Source organism: Camelus dromedarius, chromosome 12 (genome assembly GCF_036321535.1).
Source record: "Camelus dromedarius isolate mCamDro1 chromosome 12, mCamDro1.pat, whole genome shotgun sequence".
Classification (NCBI taxonomy): domain Eukaryota; kingdom Metazoa; phylum Chordata; class Mammalia; order Artiodactyla; family Camelidae; genus Camelus; species Camelus dromedarius.
In genome coordinates, this window is record NC_087447.1 from 29877044 (window position 1) to 29891084 (window position 14041).

Consider the following 14041-nt stretch of genomic DNA (forward strand, 5'->3'; position numbering starts at 1 on the left):
AGTTCAGCTGTCTCTCAGCTCCTTGGTTCTCCATTCTTGAACAGAGCAAACAGGTTGGACCTGGGCACAAGCTACACCAAACATGGCAACTTCAGTAGTTCACCTCCCTCCCCTAATCACTTACATATTTAAAATATGTTCCTAGGAATCAGAATCACCTGAGAAGCCAGTTAACATACAGATTTCTAAGCCTTACCCTTGACTAACTGATTCTGAACGTCAGGATGTGGGGCCCAGGAATCTGCTCTTTAATAAATCTCTTGGTGATTCTGATGTACAGTCTTAGGCAGACGCTTCCATGAAATCTCTCAAAGAAGCAACATGATACGTCTTAATTCCATTATAGTTTCAATATCAATGTACAGTCTGAGGCTCACTCTAGGTATTGGATAAATGTTTGTTGAATAAGTAAAAAAAATTTAAAAAACCCAAGATACTAATAACTATTGTGAATAAGGCTAACTTCAAGGGTTGAGTCATTTTTAGAATTATATTACAAAACAATGCAGGACCCTTGTACTTAATGGCTTCACCTTAAGTGAGAAATCCCAGCGTAACAGGAATTGACAGTGTGGTGTCAGGTGCTTTGAAAAGAGTATGTGTCACTGAATTACTTCATAGCAAATATTTCTCAATTTTGATACTTTTAAGTATTAAAAAACAGTCATCAAAGAAAGTGTTAATGTACTTAAATATAATTTTTGTTATATGATGGGACCACATCTTTCCTGAAACACTTCCTTGAAATTATTAAGGGAATAATCACATGTACATACATATTTCAATAAAATAGGCAATTTAATTTCTTGTTATTTGTCACAAGAGTGACTGATTCCATAAGGAACTGGCTAGATGATTCTAGACAGGTGGCCTTGTTTCTTTGCTAAACATTTGTTCCCTTCTTGCTGACCCTGCCCATCGAGTACCTTCTAGATGTTTAAGCACATAAACTGATTTTAGGAAGATAATAGAAGTTCAGTGAAGGGTAATTCTGATTTGTAAGGTGTAAACAAGTAGACACATTGTATCTTAGCCAGAGGAACAAATACACAGAATATGAAAGATTTCATCCCGGTTGGTTTTATTTCTCGCATTGTTCCATAAGGCAATCCTCTCTCCAAGCTAACTTTTCCACCTTCCTTATAATAGTTACTAAGTGAATTATTTCTGAGCCACACCATCCCTATGTACAGAGTAAAGCAGGGATGCAGTTACTGCCTAATGACAAAGTCCCCTGGATTTAGTGCTTCCCTGGATAGTTCCTTCATTCATCAGTCTGACATATGTGGATCATTCTCACATTTAGTGTTCTGATAATGGCAGTGTGTTTGGTTAGAACCATCCAAGTAGAAGTAACACATACATGGATTTGTCGGCATCCCTAAGGCTGTCCTATGTTCTTGAAATGCATGGGCTAAGAAAGGAACATGTCCATATACATCTAATGTCTCTAATACACTTGGCTTTTGCAAAAAGTGTTGAGAAAATGCTTTCCCAAACAAGACATCTTTGTGGAACATTTAAAAGAATTCAACACTAAGCATATTTTAGAAATTAAACTATAAAGAAAACAGACTTTTTCCATGCCACACATTCAGATAGACAATTCAGAAGCCAATTTCACTAGGTTCTGATCTTGTAGTAGCTACTGAATGGCTTTTGATTTTATATCCACTCTTGTCAAAATTGTCTAGAGATCTTTACATCTGAACAAGATGGTGTAAACAGAGATGGATTTTACCCCCATCCTGGAAATAAATAATATACAAAATACATAAAACAACAGATTTCAAGACTGGCCACAAGGCAACGTAGGAAAATGCTCCCCAAGAGGAGGAAACAAATGAGGTGAGCATTATAATTGCCTCAGGTTCCTGCACTGGAAGAGTCACCAGGGTGCAGAGGTGGACAACCCCGACAGTGCCCAGTGAGCACCGATATAAGGAAACTGCCTGAGGGAAGAACCACCTGAAGGGATCAGAGGTAACAGTCAGGAGCTCAGAATCAGGAAAAGCACCTGTTCCCAACAGCCAGGCTGGAAATCTTCATTATTCACAGAGCACTGGATAGAGTGAACAGAAAGATTTTCTTTTTTTTTTTATGGTGGGGAAAAATTAGTGCTAGAGAGAGCATTACTGTGAGCCCACCTCACAAAGCTTAAAAGCAAGATTCAGAAAGATCAAATTATTTTTAAGTAACTAAACCACAATGAGATATCTCTAAACATCTATTGGAATAGTTAGAATTAAAGACCGACCACCCTGAGGATTAGTGACTATGTGGAAAACTGGAACTCTCATACATTGCTGATGGAAATGTAAAATGATACAGACACTTTGGAAAACAGTCTGGAAGTTTCTTAGATGACACATTTTCCTATCACACAACCCAGCCATTTTATTCTAGGTATTTACGCAAGAGAAATAACAGTACTTGTCTAAACAAAGATTTGTAGATGGATGTTCACGGCACCTTTATTTAAAACAGTAACAACTCAAAACTAAACAACCCAAAGACCAAAGAAGAAGGGATAAACAAACTCTGATAGAGCCATAGAATGCAATACTACTCAGCAATAAAGATGGATGATTTACTGACAAATGTTATGACATGGATGAATCTCAAAGTAATTACGGTGGATGAAAGAAACCAGAAAAAAATTACATGCTGTGTTCCATTTATAGAGTAGTCTAGAAAATACAAACTTATCTATAGTGATAGAAAACAGTTGGCTGCCTGAGCACAGGGGTGGGGTTTGGAAGGAATGAGGGGCAGAAATTATAGGAGGGCGTGAGGAGACTTTTGGAGGTGATAGATATGTTCATTATCTTGATTGTGGTTATGGCTCCATAGGTGCCTACATATAATCAAGATGTGTTAATTTATACACTTAAAATATATATGTTTTATTATATGTTAACTATCCTTTAATAAACCCATTTTACAAATGAATAATAATAATTATAAAATTCAACTACACATGTCTCAAACTTGTGTGCACACTGGAATCCCCTGGAAATTTTAAAATATGCTGATGTCTAGGTTCTAAACTCAAATATTCTAATTTAATTGCTCTTGGGTGTGCCTGGGGCTTCAGGAGTTTAAAAAACCCTTCAGGTGACTCTAAGGGCAGCAACTTCAGAATTTTGGTATGTTGTTTCATTTTCTCTATAAAATTAGAGGTATTTTAATTTCACGAGTCTTCATGAAAGATACAGATTTAATCATTACCAATAGAAATAATCACCTTCTCCAAAAAATAACCTAGATAACATTCCAAGTGCAAGTTCTGTGTCTATGATGGCAATAATCATAAAAACAAAGGAAGACAAAGATAGTCAAATAAAAATATAGTCTTCTTGTCATTGCCACAGAGTGACATTTTATTCAGTGGTCAATGATATTGATTGTTGAAACTCTCAAGAACATCTAAAATTGGTAAAAAGCAATTTACTGGAGAACTTTTTACTACTTGCTTCATTGAAATTTTTAAGTAGAGTGCAGGGAGGGGCATGGGGGGTCCACACTCACCTTGGCATAGATACAGCTTTCGTTGAGTCTCTGCAGTGAGCAGTTCTTGTCACAGAGTGGGCACATGAAGACTTCAGTGGCCTTGCAAATTTCTTGGCTTGAGGAATCAAAGAAGAAAAAGAAAGCATGAATTTCCATGCTTAGAAAGGTGCTTAGCCCCTCAGGCCAGTTCTTTGAGAAGCAGCAAGGCAGGGCAGGAGAGGAGAAATGGAAATAAGTGGGGAAGGGTGGAGAAGGGAAGAAGAACTTAAGATGAGTGGCTCCCACACAAATTTTTACGACATCTGTGATACAGAGGTTTCAGTTTGCTTCTTTGTTTTTTGAAACCTCTGCCAAGATATTGTGATGATAACAGGCCATGTTTCACACTTGTGAGACACTTGTAGGGCTTTATTACAAAGACACTTTTACACCTGATTTCATGGCAAGCAGGATAATCTTGTGAGGAACACCCAAGGGTGTTTTAACCAAGCTCAGAGACTTGGACATGGCTGAGCTGAAATCAAATCCGACTATTCTGATTTCTCAGGTCTAACCATCTTTCCCCTGGATCTCGCTGCCTTAGAAATACCAAAATGAACAGCATGCACAAATCACACAACTTTATAACCCACACTGCAATCAATCGGTATATTACGTTCACTGGAAATTTGAGGAAGTTGATCTTCTTTTTGCAGTGCGATGACACACATTGTCACGGTGACATGACATAGGTTTTATTTACTGAAATTAGAATGTAACTTTATAATAGTTGTTTCTTGACTTTTATGTCCACTATCTTTTAAAAATCTCAGCCTACATTCTAGAGATATTTTGACATGAGTAGGGGGTCGGTAACAATTTCTCAAAAAGCCTCATGGCCTAAGAGTTCACAGTGATCTGTTTTTAAGATGTTTTGTGCCTTTACCTGTCAAACCTGGCCCTTTTCTACTTAGTCTCCTCTAAATAAATTGTCCGTAAATAAATCTGCTCTGAAACTTTGAAAGTAATATAAAGGCTTTTGAAAATACACCTAGAAAAGCAACTGTTAATAAAAGTTTAACTGGAAGTGTTTACAGCAAGATTTGCTGCTGTCAAAAAGGAACACACTTGAAGCAAAAGATTATGCATGTGTATTTCAAGTGCCAGATGTGTATAATCTCAAGCCAAAATGGAAATAAATAGTAAGTAATAATAAATACTATATAGTTATACAGCAATTTACAGTAAGCAGAGATGGGTTCACGTTCATTAAGTTTACTCCTCACTGCAATCTTCTACAATGGTAATCATCTCCACAGCTGAGAGGAAACTGATGTGTAAGTGATTTGCTCAAGGTCCTATAGCTAAGAGGTATTTCAGGGAGCTGAGTGTAGGTTTTCCTGATTTTAGGTCCAGTTCTCCATCAACTATACCACACTAAAAGAAAGATAAGTTTATTTCATATTAAAGGGGACTTCCTATCAAAAATTAATTTAATGATGATGATGGTGTTATGGATGTTATGTATGCTGTAATTCCCCTACCTTCACATACATCATCTTGCTAGCAATCAGGATGTCTATGTGAAGTAGGAGGAAGCAGGAAAAACACAAATTTTAAAAGCTCAAAAGAAAGAGAAGATCATACCTCCTCTTAGTAATGGTACTAGTTTATAGGAATAAGAATGAACACACTTCTTGAAGAAAGCTTTTATTAAAACAGGCTTGCTCTCATAATTCACTGTGTTTCAAGTATGATATAATGTGCTCTACACTGAAATCTCATACTAAAATGGTATTAAATTTGGTTTATACCACATCATCCTTCCCACCTTCAGAATGATCAAACAAAAAGACATACCAAAGCACCCAGTCTAGCATCCCAGCCATCAGACTATGTCTTATTTTTATTTCCAGAATCATCAAACTCATTTTCTGAAAGCTGCTCAAAGCTCAACTTGACAAGTAACATTAAAAATATTAAACAGTTTTTGTGACATATTTTTTAGCCTAAAATAAAAAATTTGAGATGATCACAAATTTCTTTGACTTAACCACTAGATGGAGAGAGAGTGCCCAACGTGAGGGTTTCTTAATTTCTTCTGCAGAACCTGATAATATAAACCACTGCTTGAATTGTGCCTTTCCTTTGTCTTATATCTGTTGTTAAACATATGTATCAAGGGCTGATTCGAAGGGAATAATGATTATCACCCATTTAAGATATAGGAAGGGGGAGCATTTTCTCCATTTGGAGGTGGTTGTTTGGACCTGCTCCAGGGTCTTCCTGTGATCCTTCAACATGACAAAGCACAGAATAAGATGCCTGGATATGTCCATTGTGGGGAAACGTGAAAATACAAAAGTAGATTTAAGGGAAGGCAGTATGAAAGCATGAATAAAAGCATGGATTTTAGAATCAGATATAATCATCAGGGAAAAACAAATCAAATCACAAGATATTACCTCGTACCTGACAGGATTGTTATTATAAAACAAAAGAAAATAAAACAAAAGTAGCAAGTGTTGGCAAGGATGTGGAGAATTCAGAACACTTGAATTTTGTTGGTGGGACTGCAAAATGGTGCCACTACTATGAAAAATAATATGCAAATTCCTCAAAAAATTAAAAATAGAACTACCATTTAATCCAGCAATCCCACTTCTGGGTATAGATCTAAAAGAACTGAGATCCGGATCTGAAAGAGATACCTGCACTCCCTTGCTCACAGCAACATTATTCACAATAGCCAAGATATGGAAATAATCCAAAGATGAATGGATAAAAAAACTGTGGAATAGACGTACAATATGATATTATTTAGCTTTAAAAAAAGAGGGAAATTCTGCCATAAGCAACAACATGGATGAACACAAAGGACATCGCTAAGTGAAATAAGTCAGTCACAGAAGAACAAATGCTGCATAATTCTACTTTCATTAGGCATCTAACGATCAAGCTCATAGAAACGGAGTAGAATGGTCACTGTTAGGGGTTAGGGGAAGGGGAAATGAAGAGCTGCTGTTCAATGAGTAGAAAGTGTCAGTTATGTAAGATAAGGAAGTTCTAGAGATCTGCTGTACAACATTATGCTATAGTCAACAACACTGTATTGTGCACTTAAACTTTTGTGAGAAAGGTAGATCTCATGTAGTGTTCTTATCACAATTTAAAAAAAATCAGATATAGGTTTGAACTTACTAGATATGTTCCCCTAAGTCACCTAACTCTCTGAGGATCAACTTCTTCATCTCCAGTTGGAGATAATATGCAAGAGGGATATTACATAAGGGATACTGATAATGTATCTGGCACATCATGGGCACCTGATAAATGGAAGAAACCCTTATTGCTAAGGAATGCTGTTGGAAGAGGTTTTAAGTGGTCCTTTATGACCCAACAGTTTTTGCAAAGCTGGTCAACACTGAGGACCAAATGTATTTCTTGGTGAGTCCTAATGCTGAAGAGGCAAGAATGGGCCAGAAAGTTGAGGTTTCCACTCTGCTCTGGACTAGAAACCCAAAGCCTGAGAAGCAGGGGCCATATCTAACTGCTTGTTCATTATTATATTCCCATAATAGGTGTTCTATCAGGCACAAATCTGACCACCTTTGATTATATAAGATCAATATGTATGTAAATATATACATGTACATATGCATACAATAAACAATCTGTAATTTGATTTTTACATAATTCTACAATGCAGAGCAATTAAAAAATATGACCTTAATATAAATGAACATAGCTGCAGAAACATAACAAATACAATCCAATCTTCAGCTTTTTAACATTCTGTTACCTTGCAATAAACATAAAAAGAACTTATTACAATAAAACTAAAACAAAGGAACTCAAAATAAAAGCCCTACGTCCTCTACCCACTTTCTATGATAACACCTACGACTTAACCACGTCTGACACCTTGAATGGAAAATTTCAGCTCCATGAAATTTTGAAAGTCAAGGTATTCACTGATGCTTATCTTGGTTTAGAATAGAAATTCTGACAGGGTCTTAATTATAGTGTGACAGAAGTAGCAGTAATATAATACCATGACGCACTGAAGAAAAGAATTTGCTAAAGCCTTTTAAAATACTCCTTGTACGAAAGGTTAAAGAATAGTTACCTCATACAAAAGGAGCCTAATTTATTTCATTGGTACATAAATCAATAGGAACAGAAAATTTATTCCTTTCATTGTACTTTGTTCATTTTCAGTTGTGTGAGGGTGGAGAAGGGAGTCTACACCATGTGGGAAAACTTTATGAATATGTTCTTCATAGAACCAACTTAACAGTAGCTAATTGCCTAAAAATCATTTTCTGTCTTCATCAATTACTTTAAAAGATCATTTTTTTTTCTAAAACACTAAAGACTCTACCAAAATACTGCTAAAATTAATAAACTAATTCAGTAAAGTTGCAGGATTCATAGTGAATATACAAATATCAGTTGTGTTTCTATACACTTACAGCAAATTATCAGAAAGTGAAATGAAGAAAACAATCCCATTTACAATTGCATCAAAAATAATAAAATATTTAGGAATAAATTTAACCAAGGAAGTGAGAGACCTATACTCTGAAAACTATAAGACATGAAAAAGAAATTGAAGAAGATACAAATAAATGCAAAGATATCCTGTGCCCATGGACTAGAAAATTTCATATTGTTGAAGTGTCCATACCAACCAAAGAGATGTAAAGATTAAATGCAATCTCTGTTATAATTTCAATGGTGTTTTCACAGAAATATAAAAATCTATCCTTAAATTTGTGTAAAACCACAAAAGACCCCAAATAGCCAAAGCAATCTTGACAAACAAAGCTGGAGGCATCACATCTCCTTATTTCAAACAATATTACAAAGCTACTATAATCAAAACAGTATGGTATTGGCCTAAAAACAGATACACAGATCAAAGGAACAGAATAGATAATCCAGAAATAAACTCATGTATTTGTGGCCAATTCTGACAAAGAGCCATGTATATATAATAGGGAAAGGATAGTCTCCTCAATAAATGATGGTAGGAAAACTGGATATGCACATGCAAAAGAATGAAACTAGAGCTCTATCTCTCACCATACACAAAAAGTAACCCCCAATAGATTACATATATAAGTTTAAGACCTGAAACTATAAAACTTCTAAAAGAAAACACAGTAGGTAAGCTCCTTGAAATAGTCTTGGCATGATTTTCAGGATTTGATACCAAAAGTAAAAGCAACAAAAGCAAAAATAATCAAGAGGGAATGTATCAAACTAAAAAGTTCTTCCAGAGCAAAGGGAGCTATGACCAAAATTAAAAGGCAACCTACCAAATGGGAGAAAATATTTGCAAACCATTTATCTGTTAAAGGGTTAACATCCAAAAATATAAAGAACTCACACAACTCAAAAGCAAAAACAAACAAACAAAATAATATGATTAAAATATGGGCAGAGAAACTGAACAGACATTTTTTTCAAAGAAGATACACAAATCAACAGGTACATAAAAAGGTGACCAAAATCATTAATCATCAGGGTATTGCAAATCAAAACCATACTGAGTTATCACCTCACACCTGTTAGTGTGGATATTATCAGAAAGACAAGAAGTAACATCTATTGGTGAGGATGTAGAGGAAAGTATGTATGTAGAGGATGTAGAGTGTACTATTGATGGAAATGTAAATTAGTGCAGCTAATATGGAAGTTCTTCAAAAAAATAAATATAGAACCACTATATGATCCAGCAATTCCACTTCTGGGATATATTAAAAAGAAATAAAAATAGTATCTTGAAAAGGTATCTGCACCCGTACATTTTTTGTAGTATTATTCACAATAGCTAAGGTATGTAAACAGCTTAGGTGTCCATCAGCAGATAAATGAAAAAAGAAGACATGAGACACACACACACACATGCACACATGCACAGTGGAATAGTATTAAAGCTCAAAAAAGAAGGAAATCCTGCCACTTGTGACAATATAGATCTTAAGGGTATTATGCTAAGAGAAATAAGCCAGACAAAAAAAAAATACTTATAGCATCACTTTATATGTGAAATCTTAAAAAAATCCAAACTCACAGAAACAGAGAATAGAGAAGTAATAAAAAAAATGCATTTTTTTTTCGAGACACTATAATTCCCAATCACAACCTTTCTTCTTAGCCTCAGAGGTAACTGATTCAACATCATACAGAGAAATGACCCAAAGGGGATGAATGTTTCCCATAGGTACAAATTTGTTCAGGAAGATGCTGCCTTCCAGAGTGGCAGTGAGTTTGCAACATTCTGAAATAAACCTGCCACTAGATGAAACGCTTTTGAATAGTAGGTGTTTTTTGTTTTCATGCTAATTACCATTTGGCCTTCACGAAGAACAAATAATTTAGATATGAAACAGGAGTCAACTGTGAAGCGATGAAAATGTTTGTTTTTAGGCAAAACTGCTATACATATGAATATTATATATTAGCCTTTATATATACACATATATATTAAGAAAATTCAAGGAAATGCGTTTTATGATTCTATTAACTATCATGATTACTACACAGTAGCAAGATGAAACAAAAGGGAAAAAAATTACTGAGCTTTGAAGGAGGGGAAAAAAAAGTACTTTCTCATATTTTGAACTGTATGGTACGAGGTTGAACCTGATGAAATCCTTGTGGTATATTAAATAGCACATGCTTGTTAAGAGGATTCTTTAATGCCAGGGTGAATCTTACCTCTGCTGAATAATAATGTATTGTTCCTATATCTAAATCTTGAGTCATTTCAGTTTTAACAGAAGAATCACTATTCTGATAAATGTTTGATTTTTGTCAAATTTTATTTTACTACCATTTTGATATCTTAAGTTGATGCTAAAATTTTTACAAGTCTATTCCTATAGAGAGTAAAAAGAAAGCAGAAAGTGATTTTATGTTCTCATGAAAGGAAACTATATAGGGCAGGATTTATATGGTATGAATATTTTGTTTAGATATCTTTATGTAAGTTTCCCTCATCTGCAAAAAGAAATTACTTATCTCCAATGCTGGTAGTGAAAGTTATATTAAATGAAACAATGTATTTGGAAGGTCTTTGTACATTGTAAGTGGTTAAAGAATGGTAGCTATTATATTTGAAATAATGTATTGAGAGGGCATTCCAGACTACTAAGTACTATGCAAATATAAATTACACAAAACTGTTTATTGCATTGCTGAATTACTGATTATGTGAGATATACTAGGAAGAGAAATTTGGCAATAAAAGAAAGTCTCAAAACTTATCCAAGAGAATTTGCATATAAAACTATAGAAATGACTATTTTATACTGTTTTTCCCCTACAAAAACAAAAACAAAAGACAGCAAATAAATTGTAGTCCCATCGCTTGTTTTTATAGCCAGCACTGTTGTAAAACTTTTGTTCAGTCAGAAGAAAGTCTCTATTTTTAAAATAAGTCTGTTAATAGCTTACCTTACTTGACTTGCATTCATTGTTAATATTCCATAGAAGAAAACACACAGGCCAACAAAGGCTGCAGGAATCAGCATTCCGGTATACCACCCCAGCCAGGCAAAGTATAGCCCGATCTTCTCACCAAAGTATAGCCTGCATGAGAAAGCAAAGCCTTAGCTTAAGGCAACATAAGTGACACTATACAGTATTGATGTCACAACTAGTCAGAATTTCAGATGGACAATTGAGGCTGCTGGCTTAGTTCCTCCTCAGCTCCATCCAAGGTGTCATAACATCCCTTCTTGTGAATGAATCCAATAATGGTGATACTGTTTGTCTTTAAACACTGTCAATATAGGGGCAATAATTTTATGAAATGTGTTTGTTTCTGTGTCAAACTTCTTAACATGGTGCATACAGTTTTTTTATAAGCCCGTTCTTGCTCTTCTCTACCCTCCTAATAGAATCCCTTCTTGTTTTCCACACACAGAGCTGTGCTAAACCATATCACCTTGGCGTAAATTAGAAAAAAAAAATCTCCCTTCTAGGTATCTGCTTGATTCGATTTCAGTCTCCATCTGCACCCTTGGCCAGACTCCTTTATGCCAGACAGAATCAGCACAACTATGTCACACATCTCCCTCAGTCAAGTTCAAGTCCGCAGTTCCTGGGGCACATGATTCTCTCCTTGGTCAGTGCTGTTCCCTCACTTTGGAATATCCCATTTCAAGCCGTACCCCTGATCGGTTTGTACTCATCCTTTCCTTTTTTTTTTTTTCATTTTTTCACATTCCTCTCCCATCTTTCCAAAATGTAGGGTAATTTTTGGTTACCTGAAACTAACACAATATTGTAAATAACTATACTCCTATCCTTTGTATCAGGTCTCCCAGGAAGCCTTTCATGATGTCCACTTCAAACCTGGGTTAGATGCCCCAGCTCTTGCTGCCACACTGCCTTCCCCCACGTTTCACGGTCCCAAAGTTATAAACCTTTATGATCATTACCACCCATCACTCCCCTGCTCCTCTCCCTCCCGTTAAGACTGCAAGCTGGTTGAAAGTGGACCTGTGTCTTGTTTCACTAGCACCCACACAGGAAGTATTTTCACTGAATGAAGCAAAGGGAGTAAGTGTAATTTATTTCCCTTCAGCTGATTAACATAATTTATGTGGAAATAGCAGATGAATAAGGTAGATCTAGTGATTATTCTGTTGCTCCTTCTTCCACCAAATCTACCACCAATATTAACTGTTACACAGTTTCTAAAGCTCTGGTAAGAAATAATAATTTCTTGAATTCACTTCTGGTGTTTCATCTCCATCTTCCAAAAATGATGACTTAAACACAGTTTTGTCGCAGCACTAGTTTAAAGATTGGTGTTTTACAGTTTATCTGAGAATATTGCTGTGGGCAAAAATTCTTGTTGGGAAGAAGGTTATCTTGTTATTTTATCTTCAGCAAGACTTCCCTGAAAATCATTCTCTTCCTTTTCCATTCTCTCCAACTAAAATCTGTGCATATTCTTCCAGATATAGACATAGAGTCGTTCTCCATTAAGCATCATTTATCTAATTTTTTTTGTTTTTTTTCATTTCTCCTAGGAGACATAGATCAATAGTCTATTCATCTCTTATACAATGATAATGTTCTACTTTGAGATGAAAGCTTATTGTGTTAACAGTAATATTGTAATAAAGCCTTTTGTTCCTTTAAACAAGTGTTCTCTGTGGGGCAGAATAGGGTTTGGGGTGCATATTACTAACATAACGGGATATCTTTAAAGTGATGATTATAGAGGACTGCACAGACCGACTCCCTTACACAGGCAGTGTTATACCAAGGTTTTTGATTAAACATTGTTGAAGGTTAAGAGGAGTAACAGTATATTTGACAGGAGTATAATTACCTAAGTTACAGCAGCTTTCAGATCTGTTTCGTGAGGAGAAGCTAGTTCTAGGCCAAGACGGCTGATGAAAATGTTCTTAACCAAGAACATGGGTAGTCACAATTTTTCAGTCTCTCTGCGTATTCTTTAAAACCGTGATAGGGCAAGGAAGAACAGGGGTTGCTACTGCTGTTCCTCCCACTTCACCCAGAGTCACTCTCTTGATATCTGTTTCATATACTGGGATGTTACATGACATTTCATTTGATGATAGGGTTCTGCTGCTGAAATAACTTCTATCATCAGATAAACAAACGTGAAATTGAACTTCTTCAGAAAGGATTATTTTATTTAGTCTTTAAATTTAAATCCCTTAGATGACTATTGTAAAACATTAAAAAAAAAAATGCCACACAGCTCTATTTCGTTAAGCAGGTGCTGTAGTTGACAATTTTTAAAATGTATTCTTTCCATATTCAAATATTTTCCATGGAAAAATAAACTGAAATGAAGATAAGCTTTGGCTACTAAATTTGACTTCATTGTTAAAATAAAAACAAAATACCAATGCATGTCCAGAAATGGTTATTTATAAAAAAGAAAATGAATTGGCAGCCCCTCACTTTTCATCCACTGTTAATGAATTGCCTTTTTCACATGAGAGAATACAGGCCTTGCCTGTGGGTCTCCATCACCCATGACCCAAATATATTAAACACTTCCAATTCCCGGACACTCTCTTTCTCTCACTACAGATAGAAAGCCACACAATAAGAGATCTATGTCCTTAAAAGTGTGTAGAACAACTTAATTCCAAGTAATTAAAAAGGCACGATTTTAAGGCCATCTTCCTGCTCACTGTATAAAATGTGGCCTTGTACAAAACTCATGCACGAGATTGTACAGTTTAATACGCTGTCTGCCTCGTCCCCATCTCGAGTTTGGTAATAAGCAAGTTCCCTGAGAGCAGGAACCTGCTGAAATGCTATCTCTACTCTTTTATGGCCTTCCCTTCATCACATCTCCCTCCTCTCAGCTACTGGAACACAAAATACATAATTTTTGTAAGCAAAATTTCCCTCCTATGTCAACATCCAAAGAATTCTTAATAGCAGCTGAATCACCGTATTTATTGAAAATAAGGCTGCTTGCTGAAATTACCTGAGGCAGCAATAGCAATGTGCCCTATAGACAGGAGAACTGTTGACATTG

The 14041-nt window shown here is 35.6% G+C and overlaps 1 protein-coding gene across 7 annotated transcripts in view; it reads right to left on the reverse strand.

Annotated features, from left to right (window-relative positions):
- Positions 1 to 14041, reverse strand: part of ANO3 (anoctamin 3) — a 360413-nt gene that overhangs the window by 77030 nt on the left and 269342 nt on the right. For all 7 annotated transcript variants that reach the window (XM_031459864.2, XM_064492497.1, XM_064492496.1 and 4 more), the window contains 2 exons: positions 10960 to 11094; positions 3532 to 3628 (listed from right to left, as the gene is read on the reverse strand). In XM_031459864.2, the coding sequence (XP_031315724.2) occupies positions 3532 to 3628; positions 10960 to 11094 (232 nt within the window). The remainder of the gene's footprint in view (positions 1 to 3531; positions 3629 to 10959; positions 11095 to 14041) is intronic.